The 14,952-nt window shown below is 38.0% G+C and overlaps 1 protein-coding gene across 1 annotated transcript in view; it reads left to right on the top strand.

The window, feature by feature from the left end:
• cntnap2a (contactin associated protein 2a) overlaps positions 1–14,952 on the top strand; it is a 361,415-nt gene that overhangs the window by 194,155 nt on the left and 152,308 nt on the right. Inside the window, exons 5-9 of the mRNA XM_030123092.1 lie at positions 3,796–3,848; positions 3,989–4,139; positions 4,946–5,130; positions 11,333–11,476; positions 12,381–12,642. Coding sequence (XP_029978952.1) covers positions 3,796–3,848; positions 3,989–4,139; positions 4,946–5,130; positions 11,333–11,476; positions 12,381–12,642 — 795 coding nt within the window. The remainder of the gene's footprint in view (positions 1–3,795; positions 3,849–3,988; positions 4,140–4,945; positions 5,131–11,332; positions 11,477–12,380; positions 12,643–14,952) is intronic.

The following is a 14,952-nucleotide window of genomic DNA, read 5'->3' as shown; positions in this document are numbered from 1 at the left end:
AATGAACCCAGTTATTTTATTTCTTGCAGCTGTTAAAGTAACATTAATGAAGAATTATAATAGTTTTTTGAAGCTGACCTTAAACAGAAAACATGTAGCAGTACTTCAATCATTAATTTAATTTGTCAAGCTGTGCTTTATTTTTATCTTTGTGCATTGTCTTTTTTCAATCCAACATCGACTGTCAACATAAAAACAAATGAATTAAATCCCTCTTTTGGTAGCATGGATAACATGCCAAAACACTGAACACTATTTCAGTCTTTACAGTGATTTGAAAAAAATGCTTACATGCATCAGCACCAGTGAAACCAGGATTATCATATAATATCAGCCCTATTGTCATGTGAGTGCTGACAGTGAAAGTCTGTTTCTATTGTTGTTTACATTAAAAACTGTTGTTTTACTGACATTTTTAAACAGAATTGTACACATCTATTTGTGAGATGTGGGTGAAAAACTTTGGAGTATCCTTTCAAAAGGAATAAAATAATATTTTTCATGTGTATGCTGCATCTCCTCAAACTGTTGAGCAGCAGATATGACAGCGATGTACTAGAATAATTTATTTACTGTGATAAATAATGATTGCATATTGTTCTACTATTTTCAGTCACATGCTGCTATTCATATTAAACCTCTATTTCTCCCTTTGCTTCTCAAAACCTTCTGTTGCTCTACATTTCTGGTGGAAAACCGCCATATGGGTCAGAAATCCAAAATGACAGTCCCCTTGGTCAGATTGTAAAAAAAAAAAAAAAAAAAAATCAAGCATTTTGCATCCGTGCCATCACAGCTGTCCTGGCTTCAGCCCAAGTATTCACCCTCTGGGTCAAACTGTCACCCTTTTTCTTTCTCATACTCTCCATTTCTCTCACAATGATCTGCAGGTGGTGGAAAAGCCCTCCATCCTCCATAAAGTCCCCCTCTTGACATGAAGCACTCAGCTGAGCTGGCAACCCTTTTCTGAGCTGCATACCTATATCTGCAATAGCTCATAAAACAATTGGAAAACTGTCAAGTACCACCTCTGTTTGCACCATAAACGTGACAGAAGGAGATGATGAGAGGGGCGGGGGGATAGAGCCAGGGAGAGGGAGGAGGAGTGAGGGGGGAAAAAAGCAAATGAAGAAAGGGAACGATGAGAGAAAGCTAAATAGACAAGGAAGAAAACTAGGAAATGGAGGAAGATTAGAAGGAGACCGAGAGTAGCAATGAGTACATGAAGGGTAAAGTAGCAGAAGAGATGAGAAGACATGTTTGCACCCAGTGAGAGGCAGCATGAGATCATTTCAGAAGCACTGATGTTCGAACAGAGAACACATGTAACTTCTTCCAACCTCGTCTCTTCGGGTGTTCTTCACAAAAGGAGGAGGTTTCTTGTAGATGTGCAAGAAGGCGTGTGCGTAACAGACGAGACGGCAGGGGAGTATTTAGGACTGAGGGACAGCGTGACACTACATGAATATACATATATGACATGATCTGAAATTTTTTTCCCAAGCTCTGATATCCCTTCACAACCCATAGACTTCTCTCCAACTTCTTCAACCAATCAGACTTCACAGGACACACGTTCGCACTTCACTAAGCACTTTAACAGTCGCAGTGATGATAGTAAGACTGAAGAGAGCCTCAAACACTACACTTTATTTCTTAAGTGAAAATCTTCTCCACTGTGTTGGTGTGTTTTCTTCCCTGTCCTTTGTCTTCCTTCATTCAAACCTTGATTTTTTACAAGTGCCAAGTAGCTCATTTTGAGTTAACTGAAGTGTAAATGCCAGACTGTTAATTCATGATATTTTATCCAATATTTCAGTTTTACATTCGAGCTTTTGTGAGGTGTAAATATAAGTACTGTACAGGGTGGGGAAGCAAAATTTACAATATTTTGAGGCAGGGATTGAAAGACAGTGTATGACCAATTAGTTTATTGAAAGTCATGAGAATTTATTTGCCACAAGAAAATTTACATAAAAGAAAATGTTTTTATTCTATGTGTCCTCCTCCTTTCTCAATAATTGCCTTCACACGCTTCCTGAAACTTGTGCAAGTGTTCCTCAAATATTCGGGTGACAACTTCCCCCATTCTTCTTTAATAGTATCTTCCAGACTTTCTCGTAATAGTTTTGCTCAGTCATTCTCTTCTTTACATTATAAACAGTCTTTATGGACACTCCAACTATTTTTGAAATCTCCTTTGGTGTGACGAGTGCATTCAGCAAATCACACACTCTTTGACGTTTGCTTTCCTGATTACTCATATGGGCAAAAGTTTCTGAAAAGGTATGGATAATAGTGTTAGGTATGATTATGACATCAATATATGTTTGGTTTCAAAACAATTGACGTAGTGCCTGCTGAGAAAAAACAACTAAATGTTCATTGTAAATTTTGCTTCCCCACCCTGTATATGTATCAGACCTCCACACCCACATGTGTTTTTAGGTCTGAGTGGAAAATAAGTACAAAAACACCTGTCTAGAAATGTCATACGCAAAGACTCCACATTCAATCTATTTCCTTTTCAATTCACCATCCATCAAATTTATCAGAATGTTTTCCATCTATACACATTTTCATTATTTCCACTGTTTCACATCTGAACTTATGCTGCATTCCAGGCCATTTTTTGAGCCTGTAAGTCACAACTTCAAATCACGACTCACGACTTTGTAACGTTCCAGGCAAGTCACACCAAACTGCCTGAGCACAAGGAATTGTAGTTGCTAGATGTAAACAAACCAGCATGGTGGACCGTATTTTATGCTCATTTACAGTCATTTCTATCGCCAATGGTGCTTGCTCTTTGCTTATTTGAGGGAAACAGAGGAGGAAAAATGGCGCATAAGGCAAGAGAAGCTGTTCTACCTTTTATGTTATGGTATTTGTATATTTGGATATGTATTTGGTATTAATTTATTCTTGCACTCAATGGACTGAAAACTAGCTAACGCAAGAGCAGCTGCTGATTATACAGAACATTTGCAGATAAATAATGTCAGTGCAGTACCTTGTTTTAATAAATAATTTGCATAAACACCACATCCATGGGGGCCGCCATTGCTACGTGACGTCAGAACTCGGAACTGGGAGTACATCGATCTAGTACGAGTTCACAGGTGGGAAGTCACGGGTTTGACTGACATTCCAGTGCATTTTCACTGAAGGTTGGAAAAACACAAGTTACGAGTTGCCTGGAACGGAGCATTAGTTTATTTTTTGATTTATTTATTTATCAGGGACATCTGATGTTCTGCACAAAGAGTATATGGCATTTAGCTAGTTTGCAACTCTCATCCCACTCCCATGGTTGCGGTTTTTTAACAGAGAAATGCATTTTGTTCACCTCATAGCACAAGTGCATAAGTCATATATTTGACCAAACTGTGATATCTATGTAACTTTACTCTCCAAACAAGGCTGCTTTAATTTGTATGTACTGAAAAAATGTGATTTGGGCAATTGTGCTATGAGGCTAACGATTTCCACTATAAACCACAGTTAAAAGAATTTCAATTTTTAACTCCATTTTTTATCCTGAAGGCATTTTAAATATTATTTTTGTATCACATTTGCCCACAGTTGTTCTTGTTATAGCTGATTCATTTGTTTTATAATTTAATGGCTACAGGTTTTTATATTTTCTTTTTATTACTTTCATTATCTTTTTGGGTTGTTTTTTTTTTACACTGTCATTATAGTTGACTAATGTTAACAATCCTGTGGCAATGTGGTTGTTAACTAAAAAATTCCTACTAATTATTTATGTTTTCTGCTTTTTTCTGTATTCAGGGGCTGATGTGATCAACTTTGACGGACAGGGTGTGATCTCATACCGTTTCAAGGTACTTGATTTACTTTTTTCTATGTTTGTATTATATGATATCTGTCAAAGTTGTATGTGTTCTGTAAGACACTGGCTTTTCCCAGTGTCAGAGGTGAAAATTGGTCACATGTGATATAAGATGAGGTCACATTTGTGCAGGTGAAGAAGATGAAAATTATAAAAGATGTCATTGCACTGAGATTCAAGACATCAGAGAGTGAGGGTGTTATTCTCCATGGAGAAGGCCAGCAAGGAGACTACATCACCTTGGAGCTTCGCAAGGCCAAACTGCTACTGCAGATCAATCTAGGTATGTAAATTTGCATGTAAGGTACTTATTAAACTATAATGTTAGAAAAGAGCAAGACCCACCTGGTATAATATTGGATATTCACTTATGAGTATAATAAGTTTAAGGTTTACACCTACGTTTACACCTGCAACAAGCTATATTTGCAGTGTCTTGACAAGTGAAAAATATATCTCATCTTTATAGGCTTTAAAATAATCTGATTTATATAATCCAATTATATGAAAAGTCTGTCAAGATCACTTAATTATGAAGTGAAGTTGGCTGCTTCTTTACTCTCCACAGTGCAAACAAAACCTACAGCAAACCCATAAACCTGTGGAGCATAACTCACAGTCAAACAGACAGTTGTGATAATGTCCATACATGTGCAGTTTTAGATCTACATAGTAGGAGTACAATTTACTATCCTAAATAACTATGCTTTGGACTGTTCCTCTGAAAACAGCACAACAAAATAATCTAATACATGTTTTATGTTAAGCAAAGATGTTTAAATTGCAAAATCACAACCTGTAAACCTATTGTTTTGTAGTTGTTACTTAATACATACACCTGCAAATTTGGTACATCTATGTGAGTTTCAGTTTGCACTTTTATAAAGTAGTCACAACAGATCCAGCAGATGTTGCAGAAGTATGTGTCACAAATACAGTGGCCACCAAGATAACCAACTATTTTTGTGTTGCTATGAATTTGAGCGCACTTTCCCAACATACTGCATTTTTACTAACCATAGCTTAGAGTGTACAGTGTCCACAGTCTGTGTCATAGTAATTGCTTTTATTACCACATGTTAATTACAGGCAGCAACCAGTATGGCTCCATCTTGGGTCACACCTCCGTGACCACCGGCAGCCTCTTGGATGACAATCACTGGCACTCAGTGGTGATTGAACGCTACAGGCGTAATGTCAACTTCACCTTGGACAGACACACTCAGCACTTTAGGACCAACGGAGAGTTTGACCACCTTGATTTGGACTATGAGGTGAGCAGCTAAGTGTCTACAGCAGTGTTTCCTGTGAACTGACCTCTTCGTGTGGCAGTGTGTCATACTGGGGGGGCTCTAGACCTCTCCTGTATGGAATCTCTGCTGGTAGTGGCCCACCTATTATGGTCCAATCCACAGATTAACACTTTCATAACTTTATTTAAAACACTCACCTTTCATTGTAGCAGCCACTCTGTGTAGAAAAAAAAATCCCTTCACATGCTGATCATCTGAATCATTTCAGAAAGGTGTGGTGTCACATATAATTTTTACCCCCATATTATTATTGTACTTCCGGTGTTTTCACACATGTGCACTATGTGGGTAAATTTGGAACAGCACACAGCATGCTGATTATTTTTACCCCCATTAACTGTGTAGTTTTGAATATCCAAACAAAGTGAAATTTACTATAATAAATGATAAATAAATGGGGTAAATTCTGTACGACAGGTTTCACTACCGGATCACTACTGGATGTTTACATTAAAGAAAAAAATGCAGTTGCACATGCTCAGTGGTTTGGAGCATGCACATAATTCTTAGAGGGTAAAAACTGCACAGCGGCACGGGGTTTGCTCAGCTTCTTATTGAAAATAGTAGGCCTATTATATGTGATACATATGTAAAATAAGTAATGCAACGGTGATGATTTTTTTTGTATCAAATGTATGATGTGGCGGCAAGGAAACCTTACCAGTGGAAATGCTGCTACAGACAAGAAGTTCTTTTATATGGAGCTTGTAAAACATGAAACATGGGTTAAAACAAAGGAAATCATATTATAGATATGTAGGGTTAGCTCCTGTTGTTTTGCCCCATCTCTGCCATTAGAAACATATCTACTGTCACACAGTATAGACCAGTGGTTCTCAAATCCGGTCCACAAGGACCAGTATCCTGCATGTTTTAGATGTTTCCCTCTTCCAGCACACCTGGTTCAGTTGATGATCAACTCATCACCAAGCTCTGCAGAAGCCTGATAACGATGTAATGGCTTCCAGGTGTGCCGGAAGAGGGAAATATCTAAAACATGCAGGATACTGGTCCTCGAGGACCGGATTTGAGAACCACTGGTATAGACCATCATATCACTCAAACCTCCTTATTTGGACTTGGTTGGTTGAAGTCTGTTCTTTCATTCTGTCACATATTTCCCCATATTTTTATGTGTTGGTTCCATCTAGATATCCTTCCTGCATTGATGCCATGTAATGTAACACAAAATATTGTCCAAATGTCAGCCCTGCGATGAACTGGTGAGGTGACTTGTCCAGGGTGTACCCCGCCTTCGCCCTTAAGTAGCTGGGATAGGCTCCAAGCGACCCCCATGACCCTAGTGAGGATAAAGCAGGTTCAGAAAATAAATGAATGAATGAATGAATGACATTGTCCACATGACATACAATAGTACAGCAAAAATGTTTACACATCACATATCTGTATATTATACAACCTAATGTCACTTATTTATAACCACGTATGCTTATATCACCGTAAATAAACTGTACACATCATAGACATGCCATGTATTCCTACTATTAATATTACACTTTAATTAAGAAACACATACTGTACTGTACTTTAAAATCCCCAAAATTTAGAAAGGGATTGTAATAAGCTTTTGCCACAAGAGATGGATTTCTGAAATATCTGTTACATTTTGATCATAAATAATCACTTTAAAACATATGTAACCATCTGGTTTCTTCAACTCTTCCTTATAATGAAAAATCAGTATTTAAACTTTGAAGAAATGTTCATTTGATGTGACAATTACTGACAACTGTCATGAACATTTTTATCATGATATTTCAAATCAACAGGCTTTATGTGTGATGTGTCCAAATATTTGACTATATAGTGTACTTTGCATAGAAGTACATTAATAAAATGTTACAAGTGTAGACTGTGTAGTACTTCAAGTATAGAGTAGTACCATCAGTTGTTTTATTTTCACTTAGTCTAAATGGAAAGGTCTCTAAGTAAAGTAAGCCTAGAATGAGTACATGTTGATAACACCTACATATTCTGTACTATTTATACTAATAATGCATGGAGCTCATTCAGTTTGCTAACACTATAAGGGGGTCAACATGGCAGAACATGTGTGCATGACTCTGAAAAGACTGAGCTTGTATTTTAGACCCAAAGTTTCTGAGTAAGTTTTACAGGCCAAGCACAGCTCAAGATTTCTACAAGGACAAAACTACTAAAACCATACAGTATGAAAAATCGATGAAACCTGAGCACAGGTAATTTAATGACCATTCAGTGGAAACAGTTTGCTGGAAGTTCAGGAAGACTTTTATAAGTTTCAGCTCTAGTTTAGGAAAGTTGGGACATACTAATATTCTGCACAGATCATTTTCATTTTATTTTATTACATTTTTGTTTAATCATTGGTAATGTGGACAGTTTCCAGATACTTGGAACCATCTCAAACTGCTTGCAACCACAATCAGATACAAATGTTTCTTATTATTTTAAGAGATTTAGTCAATGTAGACTCATTTAGTAAGGTGTAGTGCTACCACATCCCATCACCCGAATCTTCAAAGTGCCTTCATTGGAGAAATGACAAACCATATGTCCTAGAGCTCCTTTCATTTAGTGTATTGATGGTGGTTGTAGAGAGCACTTTCCAACATATCACTCACAGGTGATCAATTGGAAGAAACCACTCATATCAGATTTTTCCTTTAAATCATCATCCGTCTACATGCCTTCACTTGTGAAATGGGCTGTCCTTGTGGTGCTGTTTTGTACTTCTTGCCCTCTGCATTCTTTGCAATACATTGATATCGCAGGAAATTAGATATTGGTTTTACAGTCTGCTATAATGCTAATCCATAAAACTCACATAATTAATGTCAGTGAGTAATGGAATGCCCCGAGATCAGCTAATAATACTTAAAACAGGAAATTGATTCTGGAGTGTATAATCGTTGAAATGCACTTGCGTGTAATTTGAGTGTTGTGTTCAGCGTGCACGTGTAAATCCATACATTGGGTGTATGCACATCTTGTGTTTGTGTGTGTGCGTAGACATATTTGTGAGCAAGTGTTTTGACCGTTACCAGGTTTTGCTGATATGGCTGATCTGCTCCAGTGTTAAGTAGGATACTGAGAAATGGTGCAGGACAAACCACAGTCCAATTAAACTGAAGCTGTTGAATTAAGGGATCTTGAGGGAATCCATACAACAGGAGGTTTTGTGCGGGTGATGTGTGCTGCAGTGAACCCTGGGTACAACCTAACCGTGTTTATTACTTAACAGAGTTTTTCCATAGGTTGTGTAAATGTGAGCAGCTCCGAGTTTACCACTGTATCCCATCTACTCCACACATTTCATCTTGTGTGTCTGTTTGAGTGTGTGCAGCATCTTCTGCCCCTATTTAAGCCTGTAGACTAAATATCCGGGCGCATTTGTGTCTACCCTTGGCAGTAATTACTAAGACTACTGAAGCATCACCCCACACACACACACACACACACACACACACACACACACACACAGATAGACAGACACATATCTACTGGTAATTGCACCTCCCTTCATCATCTCTGGCTTTCCTCTAAGCTCAGAGCTCTGTCTGAGAAGTGAACACATGTACAACTGTAGAAAAATATGAAACGCACTTTACATTTTCATTAGTCCTGTGTCCTTGAGTGCTTCTCACAGATGCCTGTTTATTAGCCTGCACCTCCTCGCTTCACTTCTCCTCTCATCGCATCTGTTTCCCACAAACTCCCATCTTTTGCTTTTAATGCTTTCTCCCAGTTCTCCAGTGGTGATATTATATATAATAAATAGAGTTCACACCATACACTAATATCAGACTAATTGAAATTTGATGCATCAGTGTTGTCTTTGTTGTTATTCTGTTGCTCTAATAAACACATTGAACTAAATCCACAAAAAAATTGATTGCATTTGCTAATAGAGCCATGAATTGTGCTGCACTTGCATCCACAATCTGCACTGCTTTAAGAATAAAATGGATTGTGGTAATAATATGTCAATGCAAATATGCCTGTAAAGTTTTGCACCTGAGTGCAGTTTTCCTGTGTTTAGCATCTGTATGTGTCAGTGTTTTGGGCTTTTCTCCACATGTCAGCACACACAGGTACATAATGAAAACTGCAAGAACCCTCAAATTGTGTACATTTAATTAGCAGAGACCGTTTTTTGTTTCTTTTGCTGCTCTGGTATTTTGCATCTATCGTCTGTTGTCCAGCTATTAAAGGAGTTATATTTTGCTTTTTTAAATGGAATTATGCATTTTAAAACATTTCCCTGTGGTCTGAATAAACTGTAAATGCTATGCTTGGGTCTGAATTCTTCATTAATTAAGCTCCAATGGCCCATCTTCAACCCTATTTTTGAGTAATTACATGAAAAAGGTCATTTTGAGCACTGGCCCTTTAAATGCTCATGACCCCAACCCCTTCTGGGTTGTGCTCTGTACCATTCAGCCACTTGTGTTCATTAATACAATCAACAACTGGACATTTTAGGTAATTGGCTCGGAGTTTGGATATACTTTCAGCTTTTACTACAACCGCTGCTGCTGACAAACAATTATGGCGTACTCGGAGAAATGTTTGTCGGAGGTCTTGACCTTATGTGTGCAAATGTTGTGATGTAAGTAGTTGTAAACGTAACAAATTAAGAAGGAATAAAAACAGGTTGTAGAAATCCACTCAGTTTTTTTCTGAATGAATATGAAGATAGCTTTGCAGCACCTGGAGGGTTCAAATTCAAACTTTATGAACTGTTAGGGTCCAAATACCCAAATAAATGTTTGAAAGACTAATAAAAGTGGGTTTAACAAAATATGACCCCTTTAATCTAACTTAAGCAAGTCTGAAACAGAGACATTATTGTTCATATTCTGTCTGGTTCTGTCATAGCTGGCTTTGAAATTACACACCAGCTGAAATGAAAAGATCTCCAGGCTTGTTTGTCACATTTTACACATGACACAGTAGTGGTAACTTGACTTTGACACCAGAGTGGTCAGGATATGACCATAATAATGTGTTCTGCAGCTGTTGCATTGAAATTCCAGATTCTTAAGGTGGACTGTTTGTAATAAAGCAACCTGATCTATGGTATATCTGGGCATTTTAATTTTTTAGAATCTTATCTGTAAATCTGAGATGGCACATGCACAGAATCACTCCAATATCTGAGTGTAGATTTCACTCTTATGATATTATTAAATATTAATTTGGTATGATTCAAGACTGACAAACTCAAAGATTTGAAGTGAGCGAGCAAGCGAGTGCCTTTAACTCCTTTCAATGATCATTTACAGCATCAGTCTAACTATTTGTAGCATTTAGGCTTTGAAATGATACTTATGCATTTCAAAAGAATGCAGCTGATATTTTGCTGAATGTGTGACTATTCCATAATTTACACCATGATAGCAGTGGAGGTCGCAGTGAACTTCTCCATTTGTAGGTGCTTTGTAAATTACACACTATATTTTTATTCAATATGCACTGTTTAACCCATAAAGACCCAAACATCCACTGGCAACCAAAAGCATCTACTGATCTAAAATGTCTAATACCCGTTGATCCACTAATCCTATCAATCTATGTAAATAATTGGTGTAAAATGCAGTTTGTCATCTTTTCATGGTCATCAGATATGACCCATTTGGACGTTCAGAGGCTCCACAGTGAACATGGAAACATCGTCATCTTCTACAACATTGATTCATCAGTAAAACCCATGGAATTTAATCAATGACAGTGGATGGAGACACTTGTTTGATGCTCAGTGAAGGATATATTTGCTGAAAAAGTCACTTTTTCTTCAGTTTTCTTTCTTTTGATATAACCTGTGAATTTACTGTGACTTTTCATGAACATCTAAATTAGATCTAGGAAATTAAATGAAGGGAAATATATGATTTACAGTGAGAAATGCAAAATTCAGAGGGTAATATTATAATCAATGGTGATAAATCACTTAGGAAAGGTTAAATAGAGACAGAAATTCATTTGCAAACAGCCATAAAGGTAGCACTGTGTTCTTATGGGTTAAGCTGCTGCAAAAGCCTTGCAATCCTTTAGTAGATCTCCAACACAATATTTTTTTGTTAACTTGTAAAGAAAGGAGCTTAAATGTTAAAGATGTTTAATCTGTCTGCTTTGCATCAATTCTTGTGTCTGTCTCTAGTTGAGTTTTGGGGGGATGCCGTACAGTGGCAAACCAGTGGGAGGAGGGAGGAAGAACTTTAAAGGCTGCATGGAGAGCATCAACTACAATGGAGACAACATAACGGATCTGGCCCGCAGAAAGAAGCTAGACACCTCCAGTTTTGTAAGCAAAATGTTTAAGACAACTTCTCACACAAACATAACACAATATGCATAAGTCTTAAGAGTGTGAAGTACCTGTTTTTTAGAAGCATTTGAATATTGTACATGCTCATTATTGTCACACTAACTCTGCATCTGACCTGAGTGAGGGGGCAAATTATTAATTACACAAAGAAAAAAAAAAGTCTTTAGATTCATAATTAATCAGATACAACTGCTCTGTCAGTGGCCCCTCCATGCATGTACCTTCTGTCACGTATTTCAAGAGCAGAACAGTTTTTGTCTGAATGTGAAACCTGTGCCTTGTCCCTCAGCAATGGACAGCCAGCCAGCCTTCGATCTCTGTGAACTGATTGGACAAATGGAGGCGCTAATCAAGTGTATTAAAGCTGCACTCTAATTCTGTCTGATTACTCACACAGCCATTCATTTCTAATCAAAGCAGATCCGCTCTCAAATTTCAGAAACACACACCCAGGCAGACACAATTAGGAATCATCTATAGTTCAATATTGTGTATTTGCTAAAGATTTGATTAAGAACACAAGGCTGAAGAAAGTCAGTGGTAATTACTCTGGAAATTCTACAACAGTGTTTGTTTACTAGAAGCACATAAACATCATCCAGGTTACTGCCCAACCCTGGATTCTTTGATGTGTACAGACAACATCAGCCTTTTGAATCTAGCTTTCAGTGGGGAACACCTGAAGGTAACATGCAAACATTACTTTCAAAGCCCGCAAGCTTAGTGAATAAATACATTTTCTAAAGCATTTGATATATTGAAGGTACTTCACAGACAAGCCCACTACCAAGAGATCAGCTTTGTGCTTGAGTTCCTCTTTGAAAACAGATTGATGACTTCCTATCATCTGTCTCTGTTTATCTAACTTTTTTCTAAACAGCGTAACCTGTCGTTCTCATGTGTGGAGACCCACACCTTCCCCGTCTTTTTCAATGCCACAAGTTTCCTGCAGCTGCCAGGTCGAGCCAACCACAACACAGTGTCCGTGGGTTTCCAGTTCAGGACGTGGAACCCCGATGGGCTCCTCCTCTTCAGTAATCTTGATGACGGCACGCTGGAGATCTCACTTGAAGATGGCAAGATTGTAGTTCATATCAATGTGACGAAGGTGACCAGAAACAGTCGAGTGGACTTATCGTCAGGTGAGTCTGCACGCTGATACTGCTACATAAATACAAACATGAATGGATATAGTTGGTTCTGGTGCAGTTGGGTTTGAGCAACAGTCATAACAAATACGAAGTGTGCTGTTGTTGCTGTTTTTCAATGAGTATTTCATATGATGCATATGTGTGTCAGTGAGTTTCATAGAAGGAAAGATGTTAACCCTGTAAAGCCTGAACTGTTAAATCACTGACAGAAAATTCCAGTTCTTTGAAACAGGAGCCTTTATTGGTCCTCCTGAACAACCCCAAACATTTTTTTTTTCAAATGTATGAGTTTAAATTTTGTATCATATTTGATACATCAGGTCTCAATGCTCACATATTGTTATTTTTGAACAAACAAAAACATAATATAACACAAACATGTCTAACAAATTGGTAATTCCTTTTCAAAATTGGCAAAGTTCTGCTTCCTTCCTCATTATTGGCAATCTTGTAGTGTCACTGGAAAGGCCTCTGGTGAATGAATTTCTCCCCTCTGCTGGATTATCCATGTATTGCATGTATCAAATCAAATCAAATTTTATTTATATAGCACCGAATCATAACAAAAGTTATCTCATGACACTTTACATATTGAGTTGGTCGAAACCAGACTCTAAGCCAATTTACAGAAACCCAGCAGAATCCTCCAGGAGCAAGCACTTGTGACTGGTGACAGTGGCGAGGAAAAACTTCCCTTTAACAGACAGAGACCTCGAGCAAACCCAGACTCCTGTATCCTGTAGACTCATGTATCTAATTGTATACATCAGGTTCATTCATTCATTCATTTTCTGAACCCGCTGTATGCTTACTAGGGTCACGGGGGTCGCTTGGAGCCTATCCCAGCTACTTACGGGAGAAGGTGGGGTACACCCCGTACAAGTCGCCAGTTCATCGCAGGGCTGACATATAGAGACAAATAATCACTCTCACATTCACACCTATGGACAATTTAGATTAACCAATTGACCTATCAGTGCCAGTACCAGTACATCTGGTTTTTCAAGAAAAAAAAATTATCACACTGATCTTGTAGAGGGTTTCAAAACTCACGCATCAAATATGATACGTTTGGTGTTATAGGGTTAATCTCACAAGTATTGTCTTTTTTGACTTGTTTATGAGCCATATTCTGAAAATGTGTAAGCAACCACAAAAATAAACCTTAATAAACTGTGTAGGGGTTTCCTTCAAATAGTAATAACTGAAGAAAGACAAATGCTTTGAAATTGTAGCAGTGAGATATTTCCATTTCAGCTGAAAGTAATATTGGTGATTAAAGTAGAGTTGGGCAATATGGCAAAAAAAGCAGTATTTTTTTTCATTTGTAATTTGATAATGCTGCAATTTGGAAGGATATCCTGGTTTTGTTTGAAACCTGAAGAAAGAGGTTTAGCTGTATTAACTAAACTTTAGAATTCAGAGTTTTTTTAATTGTATTCATGACTATTTCGGTATAAATTTATGAGTTGCACTTGAAATCTGATGGCAATGGGGAGATCAGAGGCAAACTGTAGGCATGATGGAACAGCTGGAAAAAATTATCAGGGGTGATGTGTGACAAAAGAGCATCTGCAAGAGTTAAATGAAAGGTGTACAGGATGGTAGCAAGACCAGCAATGTTGTACAGTTTAGAGACGGCTGCACTGAAGAAAAGACAAGAAGCAGAGCTGGAGGGGACTGAGGTGAAGATGGTGAGATTTTCTTTGGGAGTGACAAAGATGGACAGGATCAGAGGGACAGCTCAAGTTGGACGTTTTTGGGACGATGTAAAAGAGGCCAGATTGAGACAGTTCAGACATGTACAAAGGAGGGATAGTGAATACACTGGTTGAAGGATGATGAAGATGGAGCTAACAGGCAAAGAGGAAGACCAAAGAGGAGATTTATGGATGTGGTGAAGGAGGACATGCAGGCAGTTGGTGTGCGAGAAGAAGATGTAAGAGACAGGGTCAGATGGAAGCAGATAATTTCCTGTAGCAACCCCTAAAGGCAGCACCCAGGAGTAGCAGCAGCAGCAGTTATAGTAGTGGACTTGAAATCTGATGGCTCCAAGTTTTTTTTTTTTTTTTTCTTTACCATACAGAGTGATTCAGGTGAGTCATAGGCTACATTCAGACAGCAGGTCTTGCACAATTTGGATTTTTGGGTGAAATCAGATTTTTTTTGTGTGCTCATTCGTAATACACATTAAATACAACTTCTATCAGTTTTGAGTATGAACTAAATGTGACCCGGAAGTGACCCGCATGCGCAAAAGAGGTCCTGACATAGTATGTGACCACATAGGCATGCACTTTC

Source organism: Sphaeramia orbicularis, chromosome 20, assembly GCF_902148855.1.
Source record: "Sphaeramia orbicularis chromosome 20, fSphaOr1.1, whole genome shotgun sequence".
Classification (NCBI taxonomy): domain Eukaryota; kingdom Metazoa; phylum Chordata; class Actinopteri; order Kurtiformes; family Apogonidae; genus Sphaeramia; species Sphaeramia orbicularis.
Note: the sequence above shows the minus strand (reverse complement) of the source record. Positions and strands in the feature narration are given on the sequence as shown.